General features: G+C 45.5%; 6 protein-coding genes across 6 annotated transcripts; 4 read left to right on the top strand and 2 right to left on the bottom strand.

Moving 5' to 3' along the window:
• Nucleotides 1–444: 444 nt before the first annotated feature.
• VTP01DRAFT_5403 (uncharacterized protein) lies at nt 445–2,609 on the top strand (the record flags this gene model as incomplete). The annotated part of the gene is made up of 12 exons (XM_069384192.1): nt 445–487; nt 550–707; nt 772–973; nt 1,045–1,133; nt 1,197–1,243; nt 1,300–1,381; nt 1,447–1,607; nt 1,666–1,758; nt 1,820–1,965; nt 2,025–2,106; nt 2,171–2,209; nt 2,264–2,609. 12 exons carry the CDS (start codon nt 445–447, stop codon nt 2,607–2,609), a joined length of 1,488 nt encoding a protein of 495 aa, XP_069235320.1.
• A 709-nt stretch (nt 2,610–3,318) lies between these two features.
• VTP01DRAFT_5402 (uncharacterized protein) lies at nt 3,319–4,478 on the top strand (the record flags this gene model as incomplete). The annotated part of the gene is made up of 2 exons (XM_069384191.1): nt 3,319–3,832; nt 3,889–4,478. 2 exons carry the CDS (start codon nt 3,319–3,321, stop codon nt 4,476–4,478), a joined length of 1,104 nt encoding a protein of 367 aa, XP_069235319.1.
• A 417-nt stretch (nt 4,479–4,895) lies between these two features.
• VTP01DRAFT_5401 (uncharacterized protein) lies at nt 4,896–6,202 on the bottom strand (the record flags this gene model as incomplete). Its single annotated transcript, XM_069384190.1, has 3 exons — nt 4,896–5,230; nt 5,290–5,580; nt 5,656–6,202. 3 exons carry the CDS (start codon nt 6,200–6,202, stop codon nt 4,896–4,898), a joined length of 1,173 nt encoding a protein of 390 aa, XP_069235318.1.
• A 308-nt stretch (nt 6,203–6,510) lies between these two features.
• Nucleotides 6,511–7,447, bottom strand: VTP01DRAFT_5400 (uncharacterized protein; the record flags this gene model as incomplete). The annotated part of the gene is made up of 3 exons (XM_069384189.1): nt 6,511–6,985; nt 7,067–7,204; nt 7,293–7,447. The coding sequence occupies 3 exons, from the start codon at nt 7,445–7,447 to the stop codon at nt 6,511–6,513; spliced, it is 768 nt and encodes a 255-aa protein (XP_069235317.1).
• Nucleotides 7,448–10,025: 2,578 nt separating this feature from the next.
• On the top strand, nt 10,026–13,656 carry VTP01DRAFT_5399 (uncharacterized protein; the record flags this gene model as incomplete). Its single annotated transcript, XM_069384186.1, has 4 exons — nt 10,026–10,207; nt 10,269–10,478; nt 10,553–10,971; nt 11,033–13,656. The coding sequence occupies 4 exons, from the start codon at nt 10,026–10,028 to the stop codon at nt 13,654–13,656; spliced, it is 3,435 nt and encodes a 1,144-aa protein (XP_069235316.1).
• A 404-nt stretch (nt 13,657–14,060) lies between these two features.
• VTP01DRAFT_5398 (uncharacterized protein) lies at nt 14,061–15,684 on the top strand (the record flags this gene model as incomplete). Its single annotated transcript, XM_069384185.1, has 2 exons — nt 14,061–14,240; nt 14,296–15,684. The coding sequence occupies 2 exons, from the start codon at nt 14,061–14,063 to the stop codon at nt 15,682–15,684; spliced, it is 1,569 nt and encodes a 522-aa protein (XP_069235315.1).
• Between the last annotated feature and the right edge of the window lie 16 nt (nt 15,685–15,700).

Here is a 15,700-nt window from a genome sequence, read left to right as displayed (position 1 = left end):
GGACAGCACGCGAGCCTTTCTTCTTCTTCTTCTTCTCTCCCTGCTGGGACACAGATATCATTTCCGGGAAGGAAAACGTGACAAGATGGGAGATTGCTGAATGCTACTGGATATGTCGACGATGCATTCCCAGGGATACAAGGATCAAGGGATAGCTAGCCAGGGGCCAATGTCGACCCTCGGGGTAAGCAACTTATGAAATCATCCACCTTCCTCGGATTGTTTGGATTGACAAACAGTAGATAGGATTTCAAGAACTTGGAACACATAATTGTTTGCGTTTGGTTAATGTTTGCCTGATGCATAAGTTCTATCCAGGGACGACTGCTTCCCTGCATACATTCTCTTGTTTGCTCTGTCAAGCAAGAATAGAAACGCATAATCCATCTCAGCTACTGGTTATTGAAACTGCCTCGAACGGACGGAGGTTTCTTCCCAACGCCCATGAGCAAACGATCCACTGCAGAAGCCAACACTACTGAACAAGGTTTGTCATACAATCTAACTCATTCCGGCTTCTCTGCAGATGGACTGAAAGTGGCATCGCAGAACATGTCGGCGAAAATGTTGCGATTGACCCGAATCAGCTGTTTTCATATTTCTCCCCCGAACTATTCTTCAACAGTCCTATCAAAAGCAACGAGCAGTGGTACGTTGTAGCGCGACAAACTGTTCCAGCAGACTACAATGCATTTTGGCAGACAATCGTACGTTTTTGGATATCAGTGATTGGGAAAGACTTTTTAAGTTGAGCCAAAAGAAATACACCAGGAAAAATGGACGGTTGATCCGCAGCTTATCATACCACCTGTGCTTGAAGCCAAAGTATTGTCTCGAAAGCAGTTCCAAGGTCAACAAGCGTCGACAGACCAACGGGAAACTATACACCGCACCCTCTTGCCGAAACGGAAAGCTAAAGATGCGCCTTTTGATGAGATTATCGAATATTATGAGCGTGACTCACACGACCAAGGTAACATCTGCAAAGCAGTTGCTTTTTCATGCAGCGTCTCCAACAAGTTTTTTTTTTTTTTTTTTTGGCAGGCTATGAAGCACGCGTTGTATACCGACCAGCGGTCAACATCGAAGATTCCGAGGATTTCGTGCAGCAGTTACCGTTCTACTACCCCAAAGTGAGGAAACAAGAACTTGTTCTGAGGCAACAACAAACATAGCCCTGTACTAATGTTTGATAGGTCAGGGCTTACAGCTTTGTGTACTCTTCCGAACAAGGCGACCATTGGTATGTAAACGTTAACTTACGCATCCGCGAGATAAAAAATGACTGATGCATAGCAGCAAAGATGAAGCACAGGGCGTTCTTCGTTTGGAATTAGTTCCCACAAGCATCGATCACGTAGCTGTGACAGATCCGAAAATGGTGAGTCTTCTCAATCCACCATTTTGGAATCTGCTGTGACCAACTCCTCCACCTCCTTTCCCAAGCAATATGCTCTGAGAACATTGCTTCACAAACTATTCAAATGGTGCATCCAGCAGCGATTAGGATACAAGAAGCGCGCCCAGCACGATATCTTGGTGCCCAAAGACCGCTATGTGGAGATGTACCAACGTATCAAAGCTAAATACGCGCAAGATCTTGTCACGTATGTTGTTCTATCCACCTCTCCGTCGTTAATATCCGAGACTGATATATCACTGCAGCAACTGGACTGAGAAAACTGATCCTCGGAAGTTTGTGTTTGAGGATATTGCCATTGCGAGCTATCTTATGTGTCTCTGGGAATCGGAACCAAGGCAAGTTTCGCCACGCGTTCTTTCCTCTCTTGGGATCCCAATACTAACAGCCCGAATTCAGAAAGCCGAGATTTGTTGATCTAGGTTGCGGGAACGGATTGTTAACATATCTACTATCGAGTGAAGGATATCCTGGCTACGGTGTAGACATTGCTGAGCGAAAAATATGGGCAAAATTGCGGGGAGAAAAGCATGATTTGCTTCGAGGCAAGTCTGCCCATCTTTCTTCCGTACAACGACGTTGCAGTACTAAGCACCCAAAGCAGTAGAAACATTGCAGCCGGCAAGTACAACTTACCCAGATGCTGATTGGCTTATTGGAAACCATGCAGATGAATTGGTACCATGGCAAGTATCTATCTTGTGTAGAACAATGAAAGTACAAGATATACTCATGCATCAAGGAAAATAGGATACCATATATCGCTAACAAGTCGGGGGAGCATTGCAGGTTAGAAAGAACAGCAGAGATATATGTGTATAGCACTGAACACGAATGCATCAGATTCTTGGTGATACCTTGCTGTTTCTATGCTCTTGATGGGACACGGACACTGGCGCTCCGGAGCTCGGAAGATGGAGGCAAATACAAGGCTTACACGCATTATGTCAAAGACATTGCGCGTAAATGCGGTTTTGAGTGTGAAGAGGACTATCTGCGCATCCCAAGCACAAAGAACATTGCCATTGTCGGGCGACGTAGGACTGAAGCCTCCTTGGAGCTAGAGTCCATCGAGCTGGCCGGTAAGGCTTTTGTACCTCGTCTAAACGATCGCAAAAAGGATCAGCAGCGAAGGATGCTGAAAAAAGCAAAGTTAGAAGCCAAAACTCATCAACCGCAATCATCCTAGACTCTTAGCATAGATGTATTTGATGAACAATGATTATTCATGTACAAACCCCTGTCCAATGTTGTCTCTTGAACCCGCATGTGGTATTTTACTCTATGGATGTCAGAGCGATAAAATAGCTGACTGGCAATATTCCATTGATAACTGCGGGTTTGATCTTGCCTGGAAGCGGATATTGTGAGGTTCACAAAGATCAATTTCTTTTTGCACATGACATGAGATGAAAATAAGCCTTGCACCCGAATAAAGGCGTACTTAATCAGCTGCCGATACTTTGTGATCCGATCCAACTTGGACGCTGCAGAAGAATGCCAAGGTTTCAAACTGTCTGATTCGGAGCCGGCCTGGCAAGATCAGCGGCATCGAGACATTAAGGATGAAACAAACCCATCCCTGTGATTCTGTAAACAAAAATGAAAATCTTACATAATACCAGCTGACTCGATCAAGGAAACCCTTATTTTGTCTCTTTCACTAAGCAGTTGTTGACTTGGAAACATATGAGACAATGATCATTACCCTGAAACAGGGCTTCGGTGACGGTTACTAAAAAAAATATGGCACTCTTGATGTTACACAGTAACACAGAAAAATGGACACCAAGGCCGAAGGGGAACCCAGCAGCCAAATGTGGAATTTTTTATGGGAGTTTTTTAGCAGGGTCCTTTTCTTCTCTTATTTTTTTCCCTTTCCAAAGCACTAGAACTTTATGCGACTCTCATTTACCACCTGGGTGCTCGTTGCACTCATCTTGATTCAGGCAATCTCTAGAGTCGACTCACAGAACTCGGCCTCGCCAGCTCCTTCCTCGAGTGACACTCCAGTTACAACACCAGCACCTAGTTCGACCGAAGCCCCTCAACCGACCTCGACCGAAGCTCCTCAACCAAGCTCCAGCGCGCAACCGCAACCATCGAGCTCAGATCCTCAACCCTCTTCCAGTGCGCAACCAACGAGTTCCAGTGCTCAACCTAGTTCGAGCCAAGTGCAGCCTTCCTCGTCCTCTGCAGCGCCATCTTCCTCCCAGGCTCCTTCCAGCAGCCAATCTCCTTCGTCGAGCGAGACTCCTTCCTCCAGCAGCGACTCGAGCTCATCTTCATCTAGTTCTGGATCATCTACCAAGTCTTCGAGTGCCCCGACTTCAACGCATTCTTCGGACCAGCAAGAGGATAATGGCGATAACAAAGCAGGCACAATTGCTGGTGCTGTTGTCGGCGGAGTTGGTAAGTTAAGAATAGCGTGAAACGGTGCCTGTAAAATTCACTTGTATTCCACACAGTGGGTGTTGCCCTGATTGGAGGTTTCTTGGCTTGGCTTAACCGCCGCGGTGGATGCACCTCGCGCAGCCGTGAGAAGCGTACCACTGATTTCGAGGACTTTGGTTTGGCTGAAACCGATTTCCCTCACCACCGATCTCCTCCTATGGCTGCCTCCAATCTGGCTGCAGCCGGTGCTGGTGCTGGTGCTGCCGCTGCTGGCGGTGCTGCCGTCGCCGGTGCTGCCTCACCTACGCTTCCACGCTTGAACGAGCAAGGCAACTTCTACAACGATGCACCTAGCGCTGAATATGGTACCAACCGCCACTATGTCCCCAGCTACCAACAGCCTTACGGTGCTCCTCCAGGCGGTCCCATGTCGCCAGGTCAGCAGCACCAGCAGCAACCAGGATACTACTACCCGGAGAGCGGCTACTACGATGACCAGCAGCAGTATTATTACGACGGAAGCACGGCTGTGTCCAGCCAAGGATACGACCATCAGCAACCTCAACCTCAGCACATGTACGATGCGGGTTCTGCAGCAGCGCAGCGTGGAGGCGATTACTACAAGCCGGATACTGCAGATGGCAAACCACATCAAAGAATGTAAAATGCTATTACTGGTGTACAAGTCATAATCATTTAGCTACATTATTATTACGGCGTATATATACATGTGTGCCTGTTGTTCTTCTTCTCCTCCTTCCCTGCTTCCTCTGATTTACTTATCATTATTACGAACATTTTCTCCATCACCATCTCTCTGTCTCTTGATTGTGCTCCCCACTTTTTTTCTCTTTACAATCGCCCTTGAATGCATTTATGGCCATGTGCATTATAGTTCTTTCCAAATTAAGTGAGCATCTTCCATAGTTAAAGGCTTAGACTCTTATTATTATATTTGGGAGCGTTGAGTGATGATCGTTTTCCAGAGTCGTTAATATTCACACTAACGTTGTTGTACAATGACTACAGGCAAAATGATACACAAGTCGCGGTTTATTTATATGCTAGTAGTACGGTGAACTTAAAGAATGAAGGGTACGACTCCGAGAGCTTGACCCTGCGTTCGAACCTTTCCCAGCACTTCTGTGATGTGACGTTGGTACCAGTCTCGTTCTGAGACTGTCATGGTCCATTTGCTTTTGAGCGTGGCGTGGCCAAACCGTTTTCTGTAGATAAACATTATGGGCCATGCAAGTATAATTAGGCATGTCAGGTAGCAGAATGCCTTCATTATCCAGTTATCAGCAAGCCGTGATAAGCGCGATTGTGTTTTGACGGTGATCTTGTTTTCTTTAGTTTCAAATGTGATTTCGACAGCGTGGTGATATCCATACGCCCGGATAGCAGCCGTGAATGCTAACAACAGTAAGTGTTAAGACCGAGTTGTAAATGTATCGCTCTTGAAATTTTATTACCTCGAGTAAGCTCTGCGTAGTTCCATTCGATTTCTTTGGTGAGACGCAGTTCTTTTAATTTGTTCTTTTCATGGACATAATCGTCGCAAAGCTGTCGAACAGTCTTGATCTCGCCAGTCTTTTTATCTGGTAATACATAAATGCCTTGGCAAAAAGGCGAGATACAGTCGCTGCAGTCGATTTCAAATTCAAAATCTGTAATTGTTCGCGTCTCAGGTTCTTGCAATTCTATGACGTTGCCGTCGTTATCTCGTGAAGTGCGACTACGCCAAAACGTTTCTTCGTGCCATCCTGATAAACGATACAAGTCAATTATCAAGATAACCAAAATTGCTATTGCAAAGTGAGGACGACTGATCTCTTTACCTCGAAATCGAACAGCCATATTGGGTGGTGTGTTGTGCTGCTTGAGAAACTGCACCAGAGCTTCTCCGTCGCGGTTGAGATGCTCGTCTCGAGAAATGATGCTTCCATCTTTTAATGTCTTGTACGGGGCTAGATACGGCGCATATCCAGGAGGAGGCGGTCGACCGCGGAATGCTTGATCGTCGTTATCGTCGCTCAGCAGCCGTTGCTGCTCTTCGGGGATAGCAGTGATAAAGTCTTCGTCAAATTCTGGTATGTTGGGTTGCAAATATGGATTGGTCGAAGGGGAAGATGAAGAGAAGGTGGCAGCGCCGGCAGTGGAGGAGGGGTTAAATGGAGGAATGGTGGTGCTGGTATCTTGTACGTAGCCGTCAAACGGTTTACGGTTACTGGTTTCTGGAAGCATTCCCGGTCGAAGCCTAATGGCATCATCGTATGAAGGTGGCTGATTTACATCTTCTGCAGAGGGAGCACTTGGTGTATATTGTATATCTGATGCAGGGCTTGTGTATGAATAAAACTGATGAGCTTGGTTGGCTTTGCTCATGCTGCGAGAAACGACTGCAAAGAAAGAGGAGGCAAAACTAGGCTGCCTGCCAAGCGAGCCAAGAGTTTTTGCCTTCACTGTCCGACCTTGGGCTATCGCCAGCTTTGGGCAATCCCAATACTCGGGAAAAAACGACTCAATGGCTAGCAAAGCCGCATTGTTACGTCGAGACAGAGCATCCATAGTCAACTTGGAAAATAATACTGAAAGCAAGTTGTAAAGCACATAGATCTGTGTTGTTTAGTCACGATGATGATGATATATATATGAAGTAAAAAATCTACATAATTGTGTTCCTTTCTTCTTTACTATCCCTGCTGCTGCTGTTCCTCTTCCAATTGTTTCTTTCTACGCTCTTCGTCACGAGCCCACATTTCCTTGGTAGAATTAACGTTTGGATACGGCACATCAGGTACCTCTTTGCCTAAGAAGGCACATAAGCGCTCCCAGCCTTCTCCGAGTTCCATAACTAGCAACCGGTCCGGAGGGATGGTCGCCTTGACATGCTCGTTATGTTCAACGAATTTCTTCTTCATAGCCTCCTCGTCCAAAAATGCATCGCTGTCAGGATGGAATGCGCCGTCCAAAATAAGAGCATGACACATCTCGATTTGTCTTTGGAACACTGGATTATCCGGCAAATGCGGAGGAGGATTTCTTCCTCGGCCCCAGATAGTATTCTTGACCGAAGTATACCAGCTGTCAGCAGAGCGTACCGTAAGGATGACTTTTGCATCAGGATATGCCTCAACTAGGCGATCAAAAAACGAAACCGATGGCCAGCTTCGGAGTAATTGTATATCAGCACATTTAGCCTGCAACAAGCGACGTAAATATCTGTCATCCTTTTTATTTTTTACTTACTCAACTGCAGAGTCAAATCCCTCGTATACTTGGTCCCAGTCAACAGGCTCTTCTGGATGTTCGTAAGCACGCTTGAACACAGATGGATCTGTAATACCAGGCTCCTCTCGAAATGATTTCATGTGATGAGTATGGTACCTTTATACACAATGCAAAATAAGATCAGTACTATCCACATTTCCAGAGCTTTGACAAGAATGCAATAGCTCAATCTACGCCTTCTTACCCGAGCATACTAAGCGCTGTGCGAAGACTGTCTGTACCAGTACGTCCGAAGCCTCCTCCAATAATCTTCAAAGGTGCCATAGATACAAGAGAAAAAGCTGATTCAAAGAGAGAACGCCATTGTTGATCTGTTGAAATATCCTTGGCTTCAGGCATGGTTGCACAAACGTCCAAAACAATGGTGCATATGAATCAGAACTCGATTTTATGTATATAACAAGATGTTTCCATACAAATAGTGTCCTCGTAAGTACATACTATTTTACAGCTTACTGTCTATAGTTTCGACGTGATTTCCAATATCCTTATATGAGGGATTACGAAGATTTCTTGTCTTTGAACTTCTCATCAAGATATGATCTGAGTTTATCAGAGCCTTTATCCTGCTGCAACTTTGTGCTCTCCCGTCCGAATGAGCGCGCCTTAGCAAAACTCTCGATGTCTACCCTTGATAAATTCGTTCAGGCTGGTACAGGAATGGAAATAACTTTTAAAATGGTCCCATGTCGGGCACATTCGGCTAGTTTCTGGTGGCACTCTGACAAGAACACACAACTCAGCCTACTTTCTAGATCAAGGGCTGCATAGATTGGATATTGCCAAGTCTACTGCGTTCCCCAGTCGTGCAAGGTTTGTACCCTGAAAGGTTAACATCATGACTCTAGCATGTAGAATCTACCATTTAGTACGATATGGGAATTTCGGACATGTGTCCTGCTGCTGGGGACTAAGGCGATAAATATAAATGCAAGCTGCGTTCAGGACATACCATGCGAACGTAGAGCAGCAATATTTTAGACGAACTTGTTACAACTCAATTTGTCTTTATAGCATTCTGAATTTTAAATGTTTACAATATGAGAAGATATCACAAATGTTCAGGATAATTTGAAGGCTTAGAACGTTTCTCAATGTCAAGCTAAACGAAGCTGTGGCAATACAGTGTTCATACTTACTAACTTCTTTGCCATAGCAAGCTGAAAGCAGCTATCTGAATGATCTATATGTATCCGCAAAGGAAAGTTCAACCTCCATCTGTAAACACATAGCAGTAATGAAGGGTTGTGTAATTGCTTTTTTTTCCGTCTTTTTTCTCTGTAACATTTCTTACGTGATGTCCAATCTCAAAGTATTCACTTCTGTCTCCCCTGATATCATTACGCTACATCCCCAACCAAACACCGTTTGGGAGAGTCTGTTGTTGGCATCAGGCCTTTCTTGTCTCTTCTCTGGTCATGATTCTCTTTCTGGGATAACTACGTACACTTCTGGCCATTGCACCAAATTCAAAAGCTTTCTATATCGTTTCCCAACTACGCTCCTTACAAGTGTCTTCAAATTATTTGTACACGTCTATCGTCTGCTATTAGCATACCTAATTGCTTAGCAAATGCTTTGAAGGTTTTTTTATATGTATAAGCTGCACACCAACTGCTTGCAGAATATCGTCTATACTCTGTCAAATTTGTCATTGGTAGCTAACTCACCCAAACACCTTACACTTCTTTCCATTGCGGCTTATATGCCATCCTGCTTTGTAGCCGATATCAAAGGCACCTGTTTCTGTTCACCTGTGGCGCAACATTTCTCCCATTTCCCACCTATTCTTTCACCTTTTCCGCCAGGCAACCAACACAACGACTGATTCCGCTCGTCCTCCTCGCCATTCCTTGCGGTCGGCTGCTATTGCCGTGCCATCTTCTCATCCTTCTCTGTCTCCTGTCCTTAACTCTGCACCCACGCCTCGCTCGCGCATTTGCGCTGTATCCTTTCCCGTCCTAACGTCTTCGCCGCTGCCAAGGCCCTCTACACGGTTCTTGTCCTGACAGTGTGGCGCGCTCTTGGAAACCAGGATATACCCAGCTTAGCTCGCAACTCCATGGGCTGAGTCGAAGTTCCAAGACCGAGAAAACCTCCTCCGGAAAATGTCTATATATGGCTTTGAAAACATGGAGACCGTTGACCAGGTTTTCAAGGTAAGCCCCTTGCGAAAAGAGATAACTTGATGATATCTACATAACTTGTTTGCCGTAGAGCGGCCATTACAGGATTCAACAGGCCGTGAACTCTGCATGGCATCTTCTATCTACATTCCTTTTTGTCACCACCGATTCCAAAACCAATGTCCACTCCACTCTTTTTTACAAACACAATATATCGCTCAAAACTTGTCTTTGCAGTATTCTCTACTGCATATTTCACGCCCACCGCGCGCTGGGCCATCATGAAGCGACCGTTCCTTTCTGCCAATTTGTCCAGCCATCATGTCCAAAAAATTAACTTGCTGCCAGTCTGCGCATTTTCATTCTTTTCATCCAACTTTATTATAGATATACAGCATTATTCTCGTTGTTCATACTCTGGTGGTATCATTGGAGCAGTTCTATCCGCGCATAAGCACAGTCTTTGTCGTCAGCTCTCGGTTTCTGCATATTAATAGCATAGAATGCGCATCAATGGAACTTTAAGCTATGGTATCTTCGCTGCAATCCGCGAGCATGAACTGATTTATGAACGTAATCTGTAGCATACGAGGCTGTCAAGTGATGTTTAACTCCAAATGTCATTCTTCCCTGGTCTGTTGGCTAAAAATGTACCTGAACTTGAGTCTGTGTGACAGTTACACAGACAGCAGGGTCTCAATACTTCAGCGCGCTCTCTTGGCTGCACCCCGCTTCTTCTGCTTCCTTATTTACCTCTTTTTCTTTCCATTGCGCTCGCAGCCCCATATTTCATGAATGTCTACGTATCATTCGAGGATCAAAAGAAACAGGATGCCAATCTCAATATCAAGGCAATGGCAACACAGTTTGGGATCAATCTAGGAGTTTCTGTGGCGGTGATCCTGGCATTCAATTTTCTGCGTCCCAGAAATACGCTTGTTTATGCGCCAAAATACAAATTCTCGACGGCAAGGTACAACAGTCAGTATGCAAAGTATCAACACCATGAGAAAATATGGTCTGACAGTCTTTAGACGACGGCCACCGACGATTGGATCAGGGTGCTTCGCGTGGGTGAAACCGGTATTCAAGGCAGATGACCGCTATCTTATGGACCGAATTGGATATGACGCTGTACTGTTCATAAGAAGTATCCGGTTATTACGGCATCTTTTACTCCTTATGAGTATCATTGGCGTCTGTGCCTTGATTCCAATTAACATTGTCGCTACTTACCGTACTGGGTAAGGTTTAATTTTTATTTTTGAAAAGGCTTTCGCGTGCTTATTCTAATCTGGTTACACATACAAAAATACAGCGATTGGCCGCCCCCAGCTGGTATCGATGTCTTGTCGATATCCGGCATCAATTACAGCTCCTCGAAGCAAGAAGATTTACGATGGTACTGGGCACCGGCAACTGCGACCTGGATCTATACGATATTCATTGCATACTTTTTGTATCGTGCATCCTGTGACTATATTGACATGCGCCAGCAATTTTTCCGTGACCCGCCGAATCAGGTTTCCGCAAAGTCTTTACTCGTAACAAGTGTGCCTAAAGAAGCCCGATCGGACAGCAAATTAAAGTCATGGTTAGCTGGTATGAAAGGCGTCATCCAGCATCCAATTGAACAAGCTATCATCGGCCACCACAGCGCAAAATTGAATAAACTCACGGTTGAGCATGAAGAGGCCGTTCGCAACCTCGAAAACACCCTGGCATTCTATTTAGAGGGTAAAAACAAAGGAGGCTTTAACTTTCATATATCTGGGAACGGAGTTGACACTTTATTTAGATGGGAAAGGCAAGAACAAGAAACGTCCGACGGTCAAAGTTGGTGGCTTCCTTGGTTGCGGGGGTCGCAAGCATGATGCTATAGAGTATTATACAAAGCAAGTCAAGGATCTAGCAAAGGAGATCAACGAGCTACGAAGTAAAAGCACCAAGCCAGCAAACTATGGATGGATATCTTTCTCTCGCGTTGAATACGCTCACACCACAGAGCAAGCGCTACTCACTTTTATCAAGAAGAACAAAAGTCAACACTTTGCGGTGCGTCTGTCGCCAACGCCTTCCGATTTGATTTGGCCAAACTTGCCTCTGGAAGGAAAAACACACAAAGCGAAGCTATGGATAGGCAGGCTTGTTTACTGGGTGGTAATCTTTTCTTGGATGATACCTGTCGGCGCTCTCTCGGCGACATCCAACATCCTCAATCTTATTCGCTTGATACCCAACTCTGAAGACTTTATAAACAACAACTCGTTCCTAATCGGTATCATCCAGGCCTGGTTCACTCCAATTGTCATGGCAATATTCTTCTTCGTTCTCCCTTACCTCTTCCGCTTCATCTCTCAGCAGCAAGGTTATCAGACGCAGACGACTCTTGATCGCAAAGTCTTCACCAAGCTCTATATTTTCTTCATCATTAACAATCTTCTGGTCTTCATGTTGACATCCATCCTGATTAGCATCTACGGTCAGATCAAGTCGCTTGTCACGTCAGGAAAACTGGATTCAAATAACTCGGTTAGCGATAACATTACACAACTTGCAAAGAACCTTTCGGATGTGTCGACGTTTTGGATCAACTACACATGCATCAAAGCACTTGGCATCACAATGGATCTGGCTCAAGTTTTGCCGTTGGTAACGATCAGTCTTCGAAAATGGATCACTCGCCCCAGTCCTCGCCAGCTGCGAGAAATGGCGCAACCACCCGAATTCGATTATCCAGCGCACTACGGTTTACTGCTTTTCTTTTTCACAATTGGTCTGTTATATTCAGCAATCGCTCCATTTGTTCTGCCATTTACGTTGTTATACTTTTGCGTCGCGACCATCGTGTATAAGTACATGCTTATGTACATATTTGTCACGAAGATCGAGAGCGGTGGCAGAATGTGGCCCGTGCTCTATCACACCATCCTTGTCTCGACGATTCTCTTTCAGCTTTTCATGATCATCATATTGAACCTCAAGGGTGGTCACGTGCAGTTATTCATGCTTATACCGTTGCCCGTCCTCACTATCGCATTCCAATATCTATACTACAAACGCATGGAAAAGCTTGGATCGTACATGAGCAATACTTGGGATGCCAGCAAAGCAGCCACTATTCCTGTTAGCGAATACGAGAATGAAATAGACGAGGATGAAAAGTCCCACAAGGATGGCCTCCTGCAAAAACATAGCAAGAGCAAGGATAAAAGCAAAAAGAATGACTTGTCTGAGCAATTCAAGGATCCTGCTTTGCACAAAAAACTACTGACACCGATGGTCAGCGACAGTGTAAAGCATCTGCTTCCTCAGGTCTATCGCCACGAAGACAGTCATCCCTCTGAAAATCACCATGCACACAATAATTTCGAAATGATACAATCCATTGGAAAGAAACTGGATCTTCATGAAGAAAACGGCTTCTATGCGGACAAACGCCATCCTCATCGACTTACAATGATGGATACGGGCGGAGTCGGGCTCGACTTTTGCACAGTAACTGAGCGCGAAGCTATCGAGCAAGTGGATATAGACGAGGAAAGCGATACGGAGGAGAGCGATGATGACCGTAAGATCAACAACGTATTTATTCGCCCGTTGTCGCTTGCCCACAGTGAAGAAGATGCTCAAAGCCGACGCGGTCTTGTCAGCAGCAACAGACTAGATTTGCAATGGCGCCAGCAGCAGCTAGAAGAGAAGACCGAAGTAGAAGAAGAGCAAGAACTGCCGCCAGCGGACGATTGCTCTGCATTGTTTAATACACGGGACACCGGCCTTGCAATCTCCGAGTTCTTAGATCTGTACGACCGTGCCATGCAAACTCGGAGCAGTTTTGCCACGCAGAGCAGAAGATCATGGACTATTTTTGAAGACCCTGTATCAGATAATATAGACACTATGTGGAATCTATTTGTACAGTCTAGACGAAAATCATATCCAGAATGCTCACACCCTACAAGGCTAGCGACAAGGTCAATGCCGGATCTAGTGCAATACTTGCGAGCAGCAGAGAGACAAGAAAGCGAGCAAGTACAAGACAGGCGCAGATCTGCGCCTGGATGGATGTACGCGCGGGAGAAGGAACCGATGCAAGAACGTCGACGAAACTCTTTGCCACCAAGACCTGTGCCGATTCGATGGCAGGATGGATGCATGTATAGCGAGATCATTGTTGAACGGCCTGCTATGCAAAGAAGCTTGACTATTTCCTACTATACACGGTCATCTCGGCACTTATCACCTGAAGAAGATGCATCTTACCATCTTCTCCAGCCGCCGACGATGAGGCGCTCCCGTACGCTGCCTGTAAGATCAAGCATGGCTTCATCGTCAACCGGACGAAACTCTCGATATCGTATTACATATTACGATGACCTTTTGGAAGAACTTCCACAGCTCCCTTCGAACTCGCATACGTAGAACAATACTCATAAATCTCTGATAGCATTTACAATGATATTAATACCAGCCGTAGATTAGCAATAAAAGTTAAAGAACACTAGTTGCTACTTTATATACAATGATGCTTTGGTTTTGCATGGAGTTGGTTGGAAATAGGGATAATGTAAGCGTGTCAAGTTAATTAAGGATACGTATTACTAGCAAAAATAAGTCTTCCGTTGATAAATGAGAGTCCTGGATATCCTGCAGATATAGTACCTTAGACATCAAATTGTTGAACAACTTAAGAGTGCTATAAAGAAAAGGAACACAGCAAGTCAATGGGACGGATTTCCTGGAGTTATCACGCAAAGGGCAAGAGGGCTAATTTTTTGATTTTCAGGCACGCGGTCTTCTCTGCGAACAGACTACGACGACGATCAATGGCACTGAATGACGATGAAGCGAACGCCGAACTTGAAAAGCTCCAACAAAATATAACCCTCACGCTTCAAGCTATCGATCAGAACTTTGCGAGATGCCACCAAATCGTAACTGCAGATATTATTCCACATTTGGACAGATTCACGGACGCAAGCCGATCAGTGTGGGATGGTAGCAAGGTATACAGAAAGATCGTATAGGTAATCTCTGCATCCGTGTCTGACGTTCCTTCAGTTATGGTTGTACTTCTTTCAGAATCTGGATCAGCTTCCTGGTCGTAACAACAATGGGGCGACTTCGAATCGACCTCCAATAAGCGAAACGACTCCTGAGTCTTCCTATGCCGACCACAGAGGACGGACAGCATTTGATCGACTGGAGAGCGAAATATCATCTATTACTGGCAGCTTAAAGGGCAAAAACAATGAAGAAACGGACGGCAGCCCATATTCACGAGGAGGCGCGCGTCCGTTAGCCGAAATGATTCGTCGACAATACCGTCAGCATACCGGCGCTCTCCAACCTTCAATGCCTTCAATATCCACATCTGCAACATCCATGCCACGCCCAGCACTGACAGCACTAAGTGACAGCAATGTGACCTCAGAAGAAGGAATGTCAGATAGAGGCTTACGCACGTCTCCTCCACATACTATATCCTTTGGCATCTCCCCTTCACAGCTAATTGGGACACCCGCTCGCGAAGCAGCGCGGATGATAACCGACGATATGCTGCGTACAGCTGGAGCAACTAGTCCGCCGTCCTCGAAAGCAAGTAGTTCATCAGCAGCAGCAGCAAAACCTCAAGACAAAGGCAAAGGGCGCGCCTCTGCAGAACAAATGAATGACTTTATGGCTGACAACGACAGTTCGGATAAAGACCATTTCGAACAATTTATGAAAGCACGACAAGAACGTCTGCGACAAATGGGTAACGGCCAAGAATTGCCGACGTTGCGAAGGGTACAACGATCTCCGGGAGGCAGAAGCGTTTACAGTGACAAGGGCGATTTAGAAGGGCTGCGACTGGCAAATACACCTACCATGGAGCGTGTCCATGCACAATACAACGAAGATCTACGGCCTTCAAAACGACAGCGGTCAGATAATGATTCCATGGCTTTAGACATTGAAGTAGACGACGAGGATGGTTGGGCTAGACGTTCAGTGAAAGATGAATTCGAATTTCGAGCAAGGACACCACAAGAGCCTTCAGAGCATGGTGATAACAATTCATACATTGGAGCTTACGAGTTTTCACAAATAATACCACGAACGGCGCCGACAGCCGAAAAGAGAGAGAACAGTTCCTTGTACAGCGGAGAGTCTAGCAACGTCAGCGTGACCATGATGGCAGGCCTTACTGGTCAGATACCCGAGCGTTTCAGTCTTCACTACTTTCCAAGGGCGTTCCAGAAACCTCCTGGATCAACACAGCTCACGCGGATATACACAATTTTCGCTGATCGACCGACGCAGTTGTTGTCGCTGAATGATGTGATTGATATCGCGCAGGATGCTTCAAATTCATACAACCAAGATAATGTTAGTATTTTAATTGATCTACTTTCACGTCGCCACTACCTGAAAAAGGTGGGATCAGGATGGACGCTGCGACGATAATTCCTTCTAAAGTAAA

The sequence above is a fragment of the Rhizomucor pusillus genome (assembly GCF_041956525.1).
Source record: "Rhizomucor pusillus strain CBS 183.67 unplaced genomic scaffold VTP01scaffold_22, whole genome shotgun sequence".
NCBI classification, from domain to species: Eukaryota; Fungi; Mucoromycota; class Mucoromycetes; order Mucorales; family Lichtheimiaceae; genus Rhizomucor; species Rhizomucor pusillus.
This window is presented reverse-complemented; position numbering and strand designations above follow the sequence as displayed.